Source organism: Schistocerca nitens, chromosome 5 (genome assembly GCF_023898315.1).
Source record: "Schistocerca nitens isolate TAMUIC-IGC-003100 chromosome 5, iqSchNite1.1, whole genome shotgun sequence".
NCBI classification, from domain to species: domain Eukaryota; kingdom Metazoa; phylum Arthropoda; class Insecta; order Orthoptera; family Acrididae; genus Schistocerca; species Schistocerca nitens.
This window is the reverse complement of record NC_064618.1, coordinates 485,942,257-485,958,368: the sequence shown is the minus strand read 5'-3', so window position 1 is coordinate 485,958,368 and position 16,112 is coordinate 485,942,257. Positions and strand designations below refer to the sequence as shown.

The following is a 16,112-nucleotide window of genomic DNA, read 5'->3' as shown; positions in this document are numbered from 1 at the left end:
CCCTAAGGGGCCCCATTACGTGCCTGACGTTGGAGCTCCCAACTACCAGTAAGCCCACCCTCTGCGACCGCCCGGATCTTGCAGACTGAGGGGCAACCTCTGGAACAGGACAAGCAGCCATGTCAGGCCGAAGATCAGTATCAGCCTGAGACAGAGCCTGAAACCGGTTCGTCAGACAAATTGGAGAGGCCTTCCGTTCAGCCCTCCGGAATGTCTTTCGCCCCCTGCCACACCTTGAGACGACCTCCCACTCTACCACAGGTGAGGGATCAGCCTCAATGCGGGCAGTATCCCGGGCAACCACAGTCTTAGTCCGATCGGGGGATGCGAGGGACGAGCTGGCCGTCCCCGACAAACCCCCATCCGGACCCCCACAGTGATGCCCATTGGCAACAGCCACAAGCTGTGTGACCGAAGCCAACACTGCCTGAAGCTGGGAGCGAAGGGATGCCAACTCAGCCTGCATCCGAACACAGCAGTTGCAGTCCCTATCCATGCTAAAAACTGTTTTGCAAAGAACGTCTGAACTAATCTACAGAGAGCGCAAACAAATCGACAAAATTTAAACGGTTATTAAAATACAAGATTGCCTAGTAAATGCAGTAATGCTGCTACTTGCGCACTGCTGACACACTGCTCGGCAGCGGAAGGAGACTACGCGATTTTACACTATTCAGGTACTAAAACGCGATGCTACAACTCTCAAATACTATAATACGCTCGAAATTTATGTATCAAACAATGCAAGTACCAAAAACACGCAAAGAAATTAAGAATTAAACTATGTAAGAAATGAGTGAGCTAGGAGTATACGACTTGCTGCTGCAGCTGCTTATCCAACGGCGGCAGGGAGCACACTCACGCTAACCACGGGACCACGGCGCTCCTGAGCTTTCATTTTCCTTGATGTTGCATATCTTGCACATGCACTACTCAGTTTGTATATTTTGCTTATTTTTTCATAGTTTCACACAACTTCTTCCTGTTTCCTTGATTGATCTGTGTTCAGTTTTTCAAGGTCTATCCAGTGTGCCAACTTATAACTAAATCTGAGGGGGGTGCGATGGGGAGATTCCCTTGTAAGAAAGATGACACCATCCACTGAGTTCTGTGTTTTCGTCAGGAATTTGCCAGTTGACACAGTTGCAGTGTGTTTTGTGAAAAGGACTGTTTGAAATGTCTTCTGACTGGGGCCACAGGAGAGTGAAGTGTACTGGCTATTTGTATATCCATAAAAGAGTGATATATATATATATATATATATATATATATATATATCCAAAAACAAAGATGATGTGACTCACCAAATGAAAGCGCTGGCAGGTCGACAGACACACAAACAAACACAAACATACACACAAAATTCAAGCTTTCGCAACAAACCGCCGCCTCACCAGGAAAGAGGGAAGGAGACTTTTTAATGGGGTTGTTGTGGGGGTGTTGTGAGGGTGACATGGTATTAGAAGGTGGAAAGTGTAACATGAGGTTGAAATGAAAATGAAAGATAAAAATATATGGGGAGAGATAAGGGTGAACTAGAAAGTAACTGGAGATCTGGTATGAAAAAAGGCGAAAAAGTGTTGGTTAAGTTGATCCTGTGGTGAACTTGGGTTGGTAGAAGCGATGTGCATAAAGGTTAGGTGGTTGTGTTGCCGCTAAAACACGTTAAAGGACGGAGAAATTCGGGAAAATTTCGAAAAAACATTTAAATGTATTAAAAGGAGTGGTGTTGTGGTGAAAGATTACGAAAATGGGGCTAACAATTATCTGATGGAGAAATAATGGCGTTAAAACCTGTGGGGAGCGGCTAAAAATGATCAGTGAGGTGCGAAAAACGGAAGTGGAAGTAAAGTGAAAGTTATTAGAACTAGCCGAAATGGTTGTTTAATACGTGAAAGCAGCTGTTATTGAACTAGAAACGGTGGATTTTAAAGCAGCGGTAGTGTTGAAAGCTCCTCTCCTTCCCTCTTTCCTGGTGAGGCGGCGGTTTGTTGCGAAAGCTTGAATTTTGTGTGTATGTTTGTGTTTGTTTGTGTGTCTGTCGACCTGCCAGCGCTTTCATTTGGTGAGTCACATCATCTTTGTTTTTGGATATATTTTTCCTGCGTGGAATGTTTCCCTCTATTATATATATATATATATATATATATAGGGAAACATTCCACGTGGGAAAAATATATCAAAAAACAATGATGATGTGACTTACCGAACGAAAGCGCTGGCAGGTCGATAGACACACAAACAAACACAAACACACACACACACAAAATTCAAGCTTTCGCAACAAACTGTTGCCTCATCAGGAAAGAGGGAAGGAGATGGAAAGACGAAAGGATGTGGGTTTTAGGGGAGAGGGTAAGGAGTCATTCCAATCCCGGGAGCGGAAAGACTTTAAATATGTCTGCTTGTGAGATGTCTGCTTGTGTCTGTATATGTGTGGATGGATATGTGTGTGTGTGTGTGTGTGTGTGTGTGTGTGTGTGTGTGTGTGTGTGTGTGTGTGTGCGCGAGTGTATACCCGTCCTTTTTTCCCCCTAAGGTAAGTCGTTCCGCTCCTGGGATTGGAATGACTCCTTACCTTCTCCTTTATAACCCACATCCTTTCGTCTTTCCCTCTCCTTCCCTCTTTCCTGATGAGGCAACAGTTTGTTGCGAAAGCTTGAATTTTGTGTATATGTTTGTGTTCGTTTGTGTGTCTGTCGACCTGCCAGCACTTTCATTTGGTAAGTCACATCATCTTTGTTTTTAGATATATTTTTCCTACATGGAATGTTTCCCTCATATAGGGAAACATTCCACGTGGGAAAAATATATCTAAAAACAAAGATGATGTGACTTACCGAACGAAAGCGCTGGCAGGTCGATAGACACACAAACAAACACAAACACACACACAAAATTCAAGCTTTCGCAACAAACTGTTGCCTCATCAGGAAAGAGGGAAGGAGAGGGAAAGACGAAAGGATGTGGGTTTTAAGGGAGAGGGTAAGGAGTCACTCCAATCCCGGGAGCGGAAAGACTTACCTTAGGGGGAAAAAAGGACAGGTATACACTCGCACACACACACATATCCATCCACACATATACAGAGACAAGCAGACTGCTTGTGTCTGTGTGGATGGATATGTGTGTGTGTGCGCGCGAGTGTATACCTGTCCTTTTTTCCCCCTAAGGTAAGTCTTTCCGCTCCCGGGATTGGAATGACTCCTTACCCTCTCCCTTAAAACCCACATCCTTTCGTCTTTCCCTCTCCTTCCCTCTTTCCTGATGAGGCAACAGTTTGTTGCGAAAGCTTGAATTTTGTGTGTGTGTTTGTGTGTCTATCGACCTGCCAGCACTTATATATATATATATATATATATAAGAACAGACTCTGTCCAGGTTGGGAATAAGTGTTTCATTTGAAGACTGTTTCAAAGTGAAGATGTTTCCAGTGACGACTTTTTGTGTTCTAAATCTTTTGATAGAACAAGGCGAAACCTCCCATGGTGCAGATGATGCAGATGTTGCATCAATAGACGAAGAATTAAATACCCTGAATCAGTCAACTACAGGGGTAGGTGTTAGTGCTGTTAAGAAACAGTGGTCAGAGAAGCTGAGTCATAAGCTCTATGCATCAACAAAGCACAGAGAAATTACTAAAGTTATGCATGAATACACTACAGGAAAACTGACCCACATTCTTCAAAGCAGAATTTCCATCTTCAGAAGAACATGAACCAAAGCAATCTTGCACCTCTGGCCAGGAATTTTCACAAATATCAATTCAGCTGTTGAATATTGTGCATCCTACAGTGAAAACATTTAAGTTTTAACTATTATTCCAGAGACAATTTCAAAGAAAACAATTTTGAGGCACGCTGTATCAAAGTACATGGTAGACAAATCAAGAAATGTGAGGTCTGTAACAGGAGTCTTTGGAAGACCAGATCCCTACTATGGTCATCCTGTAGGAGCAGCTCAAGTTCAAATAGTGCAGTCATTTTATCTAGAAGATAAATGGGACTGTACTCGCCAGAGCATCAACAAAAAAGACACTATAAGTGTAACAGTTAAAGGTCAAAAAGTTTTGAAAGTGAAGAGGTACATGACTCGCAGTATTAAAGAAACTTTTGCAATTTATAAGAGCAACCTTACAACTTCACATATTGGAAGGTCAAAATTTTATGCACTACGACCTAAGGGGGTGGTTCCACACTCACCTACAGATCTCTGTGTGTGTACGCAAATTTTGAACTTTTGGTGGTAACCTTGAATAACTTAATGGAGAACGTGACATACGACACCTTTGTTGGGTGTGTGAAATCATTAGTAGTCTGTGACATAGAGCGAGAGACTTGTTTGTTTCACGAATGTGGTGACTGCCATGGAAAGGGAGGACTGTCTTTACAGATACTTGGTCTGGAAGACATAGCAGATAACTCTGCAGAAATTACATATGCAACATGGGAGGAAAATAAAGTAATTAAAAAAACTGTTGCCTTTGACAGTTTCATTGATGAACTTGATAAATGGTCAGTGAAAGCAGTAAAACACGTTGTAGAAGTGAAAGGGTGTGTACTGGCTAAAGAACTATGTTTAGTGTTTCACTGTGATTTTGCTGAGAACTGGTCTGTAATTCTCCCACAAGAAGTACAAGGGTATCAATGGAGTAATGACGAGGTGACCACAAGTGCTGCAGTTACAAGTGACGAGACAGGACGTGAGTCAGCACATGCTTTGCTACCAATGCACAAAATTCTTCAACTACAAAAAGGGGCAGAGTAGATCATCATTATTTCTGTTGGTATTCCTAGTCATTTTAAAAATTGTTTGAATTGAGTAAGTTGCTGGCGGCAACTGACTGGGTATACAGTGCTACTGGTCATGGGAAGGGGCCTTGCGATGATGTAGGCAGCCTGATGAAGCACCATGCTACAAAACATAATCTTTCCAGTTCAAATACAGCTGTGATTCAGAATGCTGAGGATGTTACGAGAGTCGTGAAATCTTACCCATCCACAGCCCTCACTCTTCTGTCCAAAGAGGAAATCGAAGAATTCTGTGAGCAGAAAAAAGAAGAATGGTCCAATCAAACCATTCCTGTGAAAGGGATTCAGAAGACACATTTTTGGACTCAAAGTGATGGGTGAGCTCATATTGCTCGCACTTAACAGAGCAAGAAAGAAGAAATTTCATTCGTTCAACCAACACTTCAGAAACAGCAGGATAATATTCAAATTCACAACCACAGTAGGGGGATGTTTGTGGTGTGTGTGTGTATGACTGTGACTGGTGGATTGCAGAGATTATAGACACCAGTTATGAGTTAAACGAAATTGTAGTGAACTTTATGCTACCACATGGATCAACTGCTGGATATAGGTTTCCAGCTGAAGGACAGCAACAATGCCATCAGTGCTCACTTCCTATTCACAATGTTTTGAATATAGTAAGTGCTCCAGTTCCTATTGGTTTAACAGAAAGGCATCACTCTATAGCAAAGGAAGGTATTGAAGCAGTAGTTCATTGACTGGTTAATTTCAGTACAAAACAGTGTCCACAGAAGTTGTTTAAATTGAACCCTTTAAGTCTTTTGACCTTTCACATACATTTTGAAACCATTTAAAATGTTTGAAAAAATGAGTCTCTTACTCATCTTTCAAAACTAAAATTATGTTAAATAAGGCTAGGTTTTGATTTTTATGAGCCTGTTACTGTGGTAATATAACAGCTTTCATGTTTGGCAAAAATTTCAATTGTTTATAAAACCTGTTCAATCTAAAAGTGGAAGATCTCCTTTTCAGGGAATGTAGAACTATATGGTACTAATCAACAGAGAGAGAGAGAGAGAGAGAGAGAGAGAGAGAGAGAGGGAAATGGAGGATTTCTTTGTAATCATACAGCAATTATCTTTCAAATTTAAAAAAAAAGAGAGAAACAAAATATGTAGAACTGTTTTAAATTTTTCCCAAAATTCGAATCTTCAAAATGATATGTGCAGTGTCATCTTTGGAGGCCTGTATCTTGGAGCAGAATTTTTTTTGGAGAAAAAAAAACGTTTTCCTTACTTAGTCCTTCATTTTTATATATGCTAAATTTAATAACATCTGAGACTATGAAGGTAAGATTTTTTTCCTAGCCTGCCTAAATTGATATGGACTATGCGCTAAGTGAAATTCCCTGATTTCCAGACAAGTTTTAATATTTCTCCCTGACAAATTTTGAGATCTCGAGGGTACATAAAGATATAAGTTGACAAAAAGATGTAAGGACTTCCGTATTTCTCCCCCATGTGAGCAAAAATCTTAAGTACTAACATCAACATCTTTTGTAATGAACTGTTTTTAGATGGAGAAAGCAAACCAAATGGTATATGTGTATCATTAGACCACTGTTGTTATTTTATTCCAATAAAAAACATCTCATGACAAAAGTGCACATTTCCTTGGAGCACGAGATGGATTTAAAATACCTTTACTGATTTCAGAAATAACCTCAAATTTACTTGTGGTGAGACAGTTGCAATTCCTGTAATCCACTGCCCATGGCCTCTGGCCTGTAGAGGAGCACCTCGGTCCTGGGTGGGTACATGAATAAACCACGAAAATCCTCCGCATTATGCCACACACAAACAGACCCATCCTGCGGGCAGATCAGTGAGACTAGTTCTGACAGGCAGGGCCTGCACATTAGTGGGAAACGATGAGCTTCCGATCAGCAGGCCTGATCTGTTAGAGATAAGCAGAAATGGCCTATGGTTTTGGCCTGTCGTGGAAATCCACTCGTATGGCCAGCTATTCACATGTCACAGACATCATGTTCATGAAACGAGACCGCTGCGATCAATCCATGCAACAGATAACTGCACAAATACTGTGAGAATCAATACTAATGAGGATAGGTAGCAACTTACCGTAAAGATGATTGCTGAGCCGCAGACTGGTGCTTAGGAAAGACAATCACAATATCACAACTACATTTTCGGCCATAGCCTTTGTCCAAAAACGAGATCGCACACACATCCACAGAATCACTCATATGCAACTCATGCACACAAGACTGCCTTCTCTGGCACTGTGCAAACAATCTCTCAGAATCAGATCCAAACAAACCACTCCTTACGCCTCCCTGCCTCTCGGCAGCTGCTAGGCTAGTGGCAAGAAGTTATGGCAGCTCTGACTGCAAGCTAACGGGAGTGGTAGGAAGGGGAGAAGCAGTAACAACGAGGGAGCAAGGAAGCTGCACACATTCTTCTCAGCTCTGTCCAGTGATGATGTGTGACATCTCAGTAAACAAACCATTTCATCTACTCAGACAAAAACGAGATTTTTCCAGAACTTTTTTTCAAATTTCCTTGATATTTCCCTGGCAGATTTGAAATTCACTGATATTTCCTGATTTCCCTTGTGACAACCCTGTGTAGACATCAGTGCCCAAACCAGACATTCAAGCTATGCAACTGTTAGTACCTGTAAAGTAACAGTTCTGGATAGATCATTTCATGGGGAACAAATATGGGTGGGCTGCTCACTAACTCACGCTTTAGACTGAGTGGTAACTCACTATAGACTGAGTGGTAACTCAACGTCTGAACTAAAGATATTATGGGTGACAGTAGCTTCTACATGACGTGACAGACAGGAGACTCAAGTCACCATTGGTATGTGAGCACTCACAAACTGTACATCTTGATCTCAGGCTCTAAGGTTTATAAGCATTAAGATCTGCATTGAGACTATAATGATTACAGCTCTGCCAAAGATTAGCATTGTTCATGTGTCTCACCAGACTCTTTGGGCAGCAACTGTGCTGCAAGTAGGGCTGTCAGAGATTCTGCTGCCACATTCAAATCCTTGAGACAACAGCATTCCACCGCAGAGGAAAGAATATTGCGAGTAGTGGACAGAGTGAACTCAGGCAATGGTATCAGGCCATGGGGCATGCCTAGCTACTTCTGATCCTGCACTTTTCTATATGAAGTATGGCAAAAAGACACCAACATGGGTCTTAGGAACTCAACAACTCCTATCACTATTTATTCAGTTATGATCTGCAGATGAGGGTGTAGAGTTGGAAGATGACTTAAATTAACCTTTCAAGCCAGTAGTTTCCGGGCGCATGCCTAGCCTACTGGCGGTAGTTTATATGGCTGGCTGGCCCCAGAATGCAGCGTTTCAGTGAAATTTCTCTAGGATGGGAATTACTTGTTCAAATGTTACGAAAATTTCAGGAATTGGTGTCAATACATATTCATTACGATTAAAACATACATTTTCACTTAAAATGAATTTTGAGTGTGGTATATTTTGGAACAATCTTCGAAACTAAGTCCTACACCACAGTCCTTGCACCACAACGATGTTTCCTTACGTTTCCCTGTCTTCTTGCAGCAGCCTGCACATCTCTTTGTAGGCTTACTCTTCTTCTCTGTTGGTGGGATCTTCTCAATGAAATGCCTTGCTGTAAGCCGTTCAGGCACAGGAGTTTTTGAAGGTCGTCCACATCGAGGTGAAGTTACATTCTTCCCGTGAATTTCCAGCATTGTGTTATGAGCAGAAGCCTGAAATTTATATGAATTTCTTCTGTTGTTTTTTCGCTAGCACTGTAAACAATAAAAGCATTGTGCACCGCAACATTCATCAGCCTTCTAAACATTTTCATATAGCACTTTACACCTTTCTTCCTTTCCATGAGAAAAGGTTGTAGTTTCTGATCCTTCAAATCTACACCGTCCATAAAACTATTGTATTCTTTTATGCACCGAGGCTTTCTTACATCTTTGCCCCTTTCGGTTGCCGTAACAACTGCATCATTATGAAATGTAGAAATACAGGCAACCTGCTTTTTATCCATCCATTTCAGTACCATTACACTGTGTGAATGATATGTTACGAGTTCACCTTTCTTCAGTTTTGCATGTCTCAAGGCATCAGGTACATTCTTCCTATTCAGTCAAAATGTGCCAGCTACATTCATACCTCTTTCCTTCAAAACGTGGCACAAAAGGATGCTGTTATAATAATTGTTCATCCAGAGCGTATGGCCTAAGTTGAAAAGAGGCTCAACAAGCTTCACTACAATCTGACTGGTTTTCAGGGTATCTGCAGAAAGATATTTCGTTTCTATTTCTGTGGAACTTCCTGCATAAATAATAAATTGCCATAAATAACATGTGGAAGATTCGCAGATCTCATAGGACTTTATAACAAACTTTGCTGATTTTAGAGATAGGTAGGTTTTTATTGCCAGCCTTCCTTTCCATAACGTAAGAGATTCATCAACAGAAATGTTCCTCCCATGTCGTATGTATTTCTAAATGTATCATTCAAGTGCTGAATGATGGAACCCAACTTGAACAATCTCTTATTGCCTTCAAATGTATTCAGTTCTTCATTGTTTATCAAATGAAGGAATCTGCAAAGTAGCTCAAACCTATCTTGTTGCATACTCTGGTAAAAAAATCGGCATACTCAAAAGTGGATACTTGCTGAAATACGACTTTATGGATGGCTTCTGAATAATTTCCATCAACATCTGCAGTGCGAAAAACACACAAAGCTTATCTTTGTCAATATCTACCCAGTTACATAGTCTAGAATGAGGTTGTAGAGCAGTCTGTTTTTGTATACACTCTGCAGCATAACGGTTAGTTTCACACACGATTGTTTCTATGATGGTTTCACTGAAATACAGCTTGAACGCTTCAGCTGCAGAATTTACCTGTATCACAGGTTCACATTTACCAACGAATGGTGTTTTCAAAGAGACATAAGAACTGTCAACCTCTTGCCATTTCCAGTCTTCTTCATTCTGTGCGCGTTTCACTGGTGCACCTTGTTCGATGTCATCATCACTGTCCGCCATTTCTTCTTCACTTCTTTCGGGTGTTTCTTCCAAACAGTCAAAATCACTTTCATTGTCAACATCTACATCACTCCCGCTGTCATTTATACTATTTAAACAATTCGTCGGTTCATTGAGAACTGCGAGAATTTGCTCTGAAGCAAGACCACGCAAAGTGTTTGGCTGCATCGTTTTGCATTCAAGAGTGTCGCTCGTACTGTAAGATACAACACGTTATTTCTCCCGACTGCCTCACTTCGTGATAAAGATCTTCGAAGCAGAGCAGCACAAATATGTCTATAGTTAGCTGACGAAGTAGTATCGGTTGTCATCAACAGATGGCAGAGCAATACAGTTTTACCTCTGAGACTGCAACTGGCGAGTACGTGGTCAGGATGTCGCCAGTGCGGACATTCGCAGCGCGCATGTACGTACTCGGGCTCCCAGCCAGAGGGATTAAGAAACCTCATAATTTCAGGCTGTAGCTGATGATTTTTCATGCCTGGTTTCAATTTGAAGTTTATAATGATTGTGTTAATAGGGGTACTCAATGAGTGATATGTAGGATTAAGTAATGTTGGGTAATATGTTGCCACTGAACTGTGAGAGAGAGGGTGGTAAATAAACTAGGGACAGAGTGTGTCCTGCACAGCATCTCTGGTGATGTGGCATTACATCAGCCAGTAATAAGACAACCATCGGTTGACCCCAGAAGGCAACACATACATATAGGTAACAGCATTTTACTGAAAGTCTTTAATTGATTTGCCGGTAACTCCTTTTCTGTTAACCTGGGTACACAGTGAAAATGGTAAGGAAAGTTCTGCAAGAATGTAAATAAGTTAGGATTAAAGGAGGCCACGCTCTGAGTAGTAGAAGCGTACAATCATCAACAGGCAAACAAAACAGAATGGGCGGCCGGTGTAGCCATGCAGTTCTAGGCGCTTCAGTCTGGAACTGTGTGACCACTACGGTCGCAGATTCGAATCCTGCCTCGGGCATGGATGTGTGTGATGTCCTTAAGTTAGTTAGCTTTAAGTAGTTCTAAGTTCTAGGGGACTGATGACCACAGATGTTAAGTCCCATAGTGCTCAGTGCCATGTGAACCATTTTTGAAAAAAGAATGAAAAGTTTGCTAGGTTTTAGACAAATCCTTTAATGAGCTAGAGTACATGTACATGGACACCACTGCCAGTGAGTTTGTACATCACACAATGGCGATGACATGGAGGTGTGGACTGGGAGGGGGTGACAGTACAGGGGAAGGGGAAACTTGGATGGATAGTGTGGATGCAGTGGGTTTACTGAGATTCTCCACTAACCCAATGTACACACACCTTTCACCCAACTGTCCCCCCTTCCTCTGTCCTGTCACGCAGTCCCAAACTGTGCCTCCACGTCATTGTCATCACGTGCTGGACAAACTCAAGGCTCTGATACCCATGTGTTGTCATACCCCCATGCCATGCACATGCTGCCTTTTCCTCCTGCATTCCTATCCCATACAGCTGCTGCCTACCTCCATTCCGCCAGCTACCCATCCTCGCACTTTTGGCCTCTTTCTCCCTCCACCAACCTTACTCAACACAACCCCATGCCTCAGTCTACACACCGAAATGCAGTCTCAGCATATTCAGCGAGATTCATGAACCAGCTGTTACTGATAGTTAATAGCACCAAGTTGCTAAGACAAGAGTATTCTCTCATATTGTGGACTAAATGGTCACAACGGCAGATTAATTTGCTGATTTATGTCATGTGCATTCCATCATTTCACATGGATCTTTTTTTTTTGGGGGGGGGGGGGTTCTTTTGCTCTAAATATCTCCCATTCCTCAGAAAAGAGTGAGTCTAATCACTTGTAGTTCAAGAACCTCTGTTAATAATTGTTTAACCAGGTGGAAATACTTATAACAGATTACCAATTTACATTTTCACTTGTGTGTTTCATTACAAAGAATCCCACTCTTTGAAAACAATTCTACAGTCAATATGCAAGACGCTACATCTAGGACTGACATACACTACCAATCAAAAAAACTGTCCCTGGTTCAGAGTGGGGCTAAGTACACTGACAAGACTTGTGACTGTCAAATGTTAATAAAGTATTTTATGCAAATATGTATTTTTATTATATACATTTTACTGAAAGGATTGCCCAGTATTATAATAACTATGACTGTAAGCTGTTCTGAATGTCACCTTTTAAATGTGTAGTGACAGTCATATTTGGTTTTATTTTTAATATGTAGTATCTATTTGTAAATCTGCTGAGAAATAAACTGCAATTGATTATTTACATATGTGTAATAATAATAATAATAATAATAATAATAATAATAATCTGTACAAGATACCAAGGATGGGATTGTGAGCATCAAAAGGGACGAGACGAAATAAAAGAGTTATTTAAAGAAAACTAGGGATATATTCTCAATTACAGAACACAAAAAGGGCTAGCCCTAGAGGTGTAGGTAAAGACTGACTGCCAGGGTCAGATTTGAACAAAATAAAGGAATAAGAAATGGGAAAGATGGCAGTTCACACTTGTGTGATGGGTGGCCAGTCCTAGAAAACAGGATCAGAGGCAGATCATGCAGCCTCAAGTTTGTGGATGCATGCAAATATTTTGCGAAGTTTCTGCACTGTTTATGTTTTTTATTATTATGTTTTAAATGCATACTAAGGCTTGTTTGCACACAGAGTATTACACATAGGTATTAAGACATTAAACTACAGCTGCCTTTAATCTGATCATTGGTTTGAGCACTGCAGTGCTTCACTAGGCATTGTGGTGGTACGATCTTGTCTTCCTCTGACCTTTGAACTGACTTACCCACCTAGTTAACAAGTGGGCCACCGAGGTAGACTCTGGTCCAAGGTGCAACTTGGCATTTTTCACATCAACAAACACTGCTTGATGTGAAAGAAATGTTAAGTGCATATAAAAATACTAGGACAAATCAAATTTCCAGCCCCTGATCTTTACATCCATCATCTGGAATTAAATGCTCAACAACACTAACCTGGAAACACTATTGCACTTAGGGGAACCTATCACTACAGTAGTCTTTAAGTATGAGACTGATGCAGTTGGTCCATAGGTAAACACAGAAAACTTACCTGCTATGCCGACGTCTCTTCCTTTCATGTTTTCTCTTACTTGAATGCCCTTTTACGTCAGAGTCATCATCACCTAAAGTTATTATTTCAGGAACTGGTTTAGCATCTCCACGGAGTTCAGATCGATCATCATCATCTTCATCATCTTCTTCAGACATATATGCTCCAAGTCTCGCTTGAAGCAGTGCCTGAACCAAAATTGCAAAAGATAGAGATAGGTTAAGTTAAGAATAGAGACTGTGCTACGGAAGACACTACATTTAAAAGATCACCACTACAGTGAGCATATTTAACAAATCTGTGTTATCTGACCGCCATTTTTTTCTAAGCGCGATACACATTCTGAGCTTATATTTTAACTGGGAAATGAATTAGTTGAGAAATTAACTTCAATCTACCGCAATAATTGACATATACTTGCTACGATAAACCTCGTTTCTTCATGAGTGCAACGTTTTGGCTTTGCATATATTTTTTTATTATTGTTGGGTTATTTCTGCACAATAAAGTACGTGGTCCAACAATGTGCTTCCATTAAATGTCCATGACATACAGTTTTAATCTATCATGTAAGTACAAACAGCATGAATGATTCATTTTAGTTTCTTAGTTTTCTATGACTGAAAATGCCTACATCTGAACACACCAAGCGAAATTAAACACTTTACCAAGCAGCACAGTCCAGTAATACAAGATATACTGAATAGCATACATTCATATCTTTTGTCATCTGTCGGTTAACACCTGAAACATTTGAACCTGCTTACTTTATTCATGCCTTGGATTCCCTTTAGAAATTTTACCCCCCCCCCCTCCCTCATCCATTATCTTCCATTACCAAATTGACAGTTCCTTGATGCCTCAGGATGTGTCCTATCAACCAATCCCTTCTTTTAGTCAAGTTGTGCCATAAATTCATTTTTTTCCGTAACTCAATTACGTACCATCTCATCTGTTATCCAACCTATCCATTTATTCTTCAGAGTGGTTCTATAGCACCACATTTTGAAAGCCTCTCTATCTTCTTCTTGTCTGATTTGATTATTATCCATATTCCACTTCAAGATTGATGTACTCCAGACAAATATTTTGAGAAAAGACTACCAAACACTTAAACTGATATTAGATATTAACAGATTTGCAAATATGCTTCGCTTGTTTCTGCCAAGTCTGCATTTTATATCCCCTCTACTTCTGTCATCATCAGTTAGTTTGCAGTCCAAAATGCAAAACTTCATCTACTACCTTCGGTGTCTCATTTCCTAACCTAAATTTGACAGCCTTACCTAATTTAATTTGGCTACATTCCCTTTGCCTTGTTTTACTTTTGTTAAGGATCCTCTTGTAATCCTTTCAAGAGCAATCCATTCCGTTCAACTGCTCTTCCAAGACCTTACCCATCTCTGACAATTACACCACTGGCAAACCTGAACTTTAATTTGCTATAGTAATTACTTCTCAGTTTCATTCACAGTTTGATGAACATACAGAATGAATAATATGAAGGATAGGCTAGAAGCCTGTCTCACCCCTACTAAATTTTGGTTTCCTCTTCATGTTCTTCAACATATATAACTGCAGTCTAGTTTCTGTGCAAGCTATAAATGAACTTTTAGTACCACAAATAAATTATACATATTTTAATAAATTATAAAGAATCTTTCAGTATTTAATCCCTGCTACCTTCATAACATCAAAGACTGTAGTCCAGTTCACAGTGCCAAAAGTTTCTCTGAATTAACAAATGTTATAAATACAGGTTTGCCTTTCATCACCTTATCTATGTCCGCCCCCAGTAGCTGAGTGGTCAGCGTGTCAGAATGTCAATCCTAAGGGCCCAGGTCCGATTCCCGGCTGGGTCAGAGATTTTCTCCGCTCAGGGAATGGGTGTTGGGTTGTCCTAATCATCATCATTTCAACCCCATTGACGCACAAGTCGCCAAAGTGGTGTCAAATCGAAATACTTGCACCCGGTGATCGGTCTACCCGACGGGAAGCCCTAGTCACAAAACATTTACATTTTATTTTATTTACCTTATATATGATGAGTCATATGATCAAAATTGCCTTGCGTGTTCCTGCTTTTCTCCAGAACCCAAACTAACATTCGCCAAGTTCGGCCTCTACCAGATTTTCCATTCTTCTATATATAATTCGTGTAAACATATTGTAATCACGACTTATTAAACTGAATGTTTGGTAGCATACACACTTGTCTTCTTTCAATTTGCAATTGTTACATTCTTTGTGAAGTATGGTAGCACTTTACCTCCAGCATATATCTTGCACACCAGGTAAGAATTAGTTTTTTGTTGCTGGCTCTCCCAAAAACCTCAATAATTCTGAGGGAATGTTATCTATGCCTGGAGCCTTGTTTTCACTCAGGTCTTTCAGTGATCTATCAAATTTTTCTCACAGCATCATATATACTGTATTGTCTTCACCTACTTCCTCTTCCCTTTCTATAATATTGCCCTCAAATCTGCTCCCCTGATATGGAAATCTATATATTCCTTCCAACTTCAAGCTTTCTCTTCTTTGCTTAGTACTGGCTTGCAATCTGAGCTCTTGATATTCATATTATTACTGCTCTTTTTTTCCAAATGCTTCTTTAATTTTCCTATACACAAGATATATCTTGTTGGATATATCTTTCCCCCAGTTATGCATGCTTCTACAGCCATGCATTTGTCTTCTATCCACTCCCGCATAGCCTTTTTCACTTTCTGTCAATCAAATTTTTTAGGCATCTGTATTTCCTTTCACCTGCTTCATTTGCTGCATTTTTACATTTTCTTCTTCCATCAATTAAATTTGGCAATCCAAAGTTATCTGAGGATTTCTACTATGCCTTGTCATATTACTTGTGTCATCCTGTGCTGCCTTCCCTATTTAATCTCTGAATGATACTGTAACGACGTTCGCCCAATTTTATTTCTTCTTTGTTTGTTGTCCTCGGTGTCGACGTACTGGCTGAAAAAAAATGGGGGGTGGAAGTGCAGTACTGTCTACTGTAACCAATGTAGCCAACAGGTAAACATATGCGTTTCACAGTTATTTACTTTCACTTTTCACAACCCCCCCCCCCTCCATATACAAACTTAATATGGCCAGTGCACAATTGTTTCACTTTCGATAAGCCTCATTAATAGTTTTCCGGCGAA

At 40.5% G+C, this 16,112-nt stretch overlaps 1 protein-coding gene across 5 annotated transcripts in view; it reads right to left on the bottom strand.

Moving 5' to 3' along the window:
- Positions 1-16,112, bottom strand: part of LOC126260870 (serine/threonine-protein kinase PRP4 homolog) — a 173,007-nt gene that overhangs the window by 106,348 nt on the left and 50,547 nt on the right. For all 5 annotated transcript variants that reach the window (XR_007546653.1, XM_049958301.1, XM_049958302.1 and 2 more), the window contains one exon: positions 12,949-13,136. Coding sequence is in view for 4 of the 5 variants with exons in the window: in XM_049958301.1 (XP_049814258.1) it covers positions 12,949-13,136 (188 nt within the window). In the remaining variant the exon portion in view is untranslated. The remainder of the gene's footprint in view (positions 1-12,948; positions 13,137-16,112) is intronic.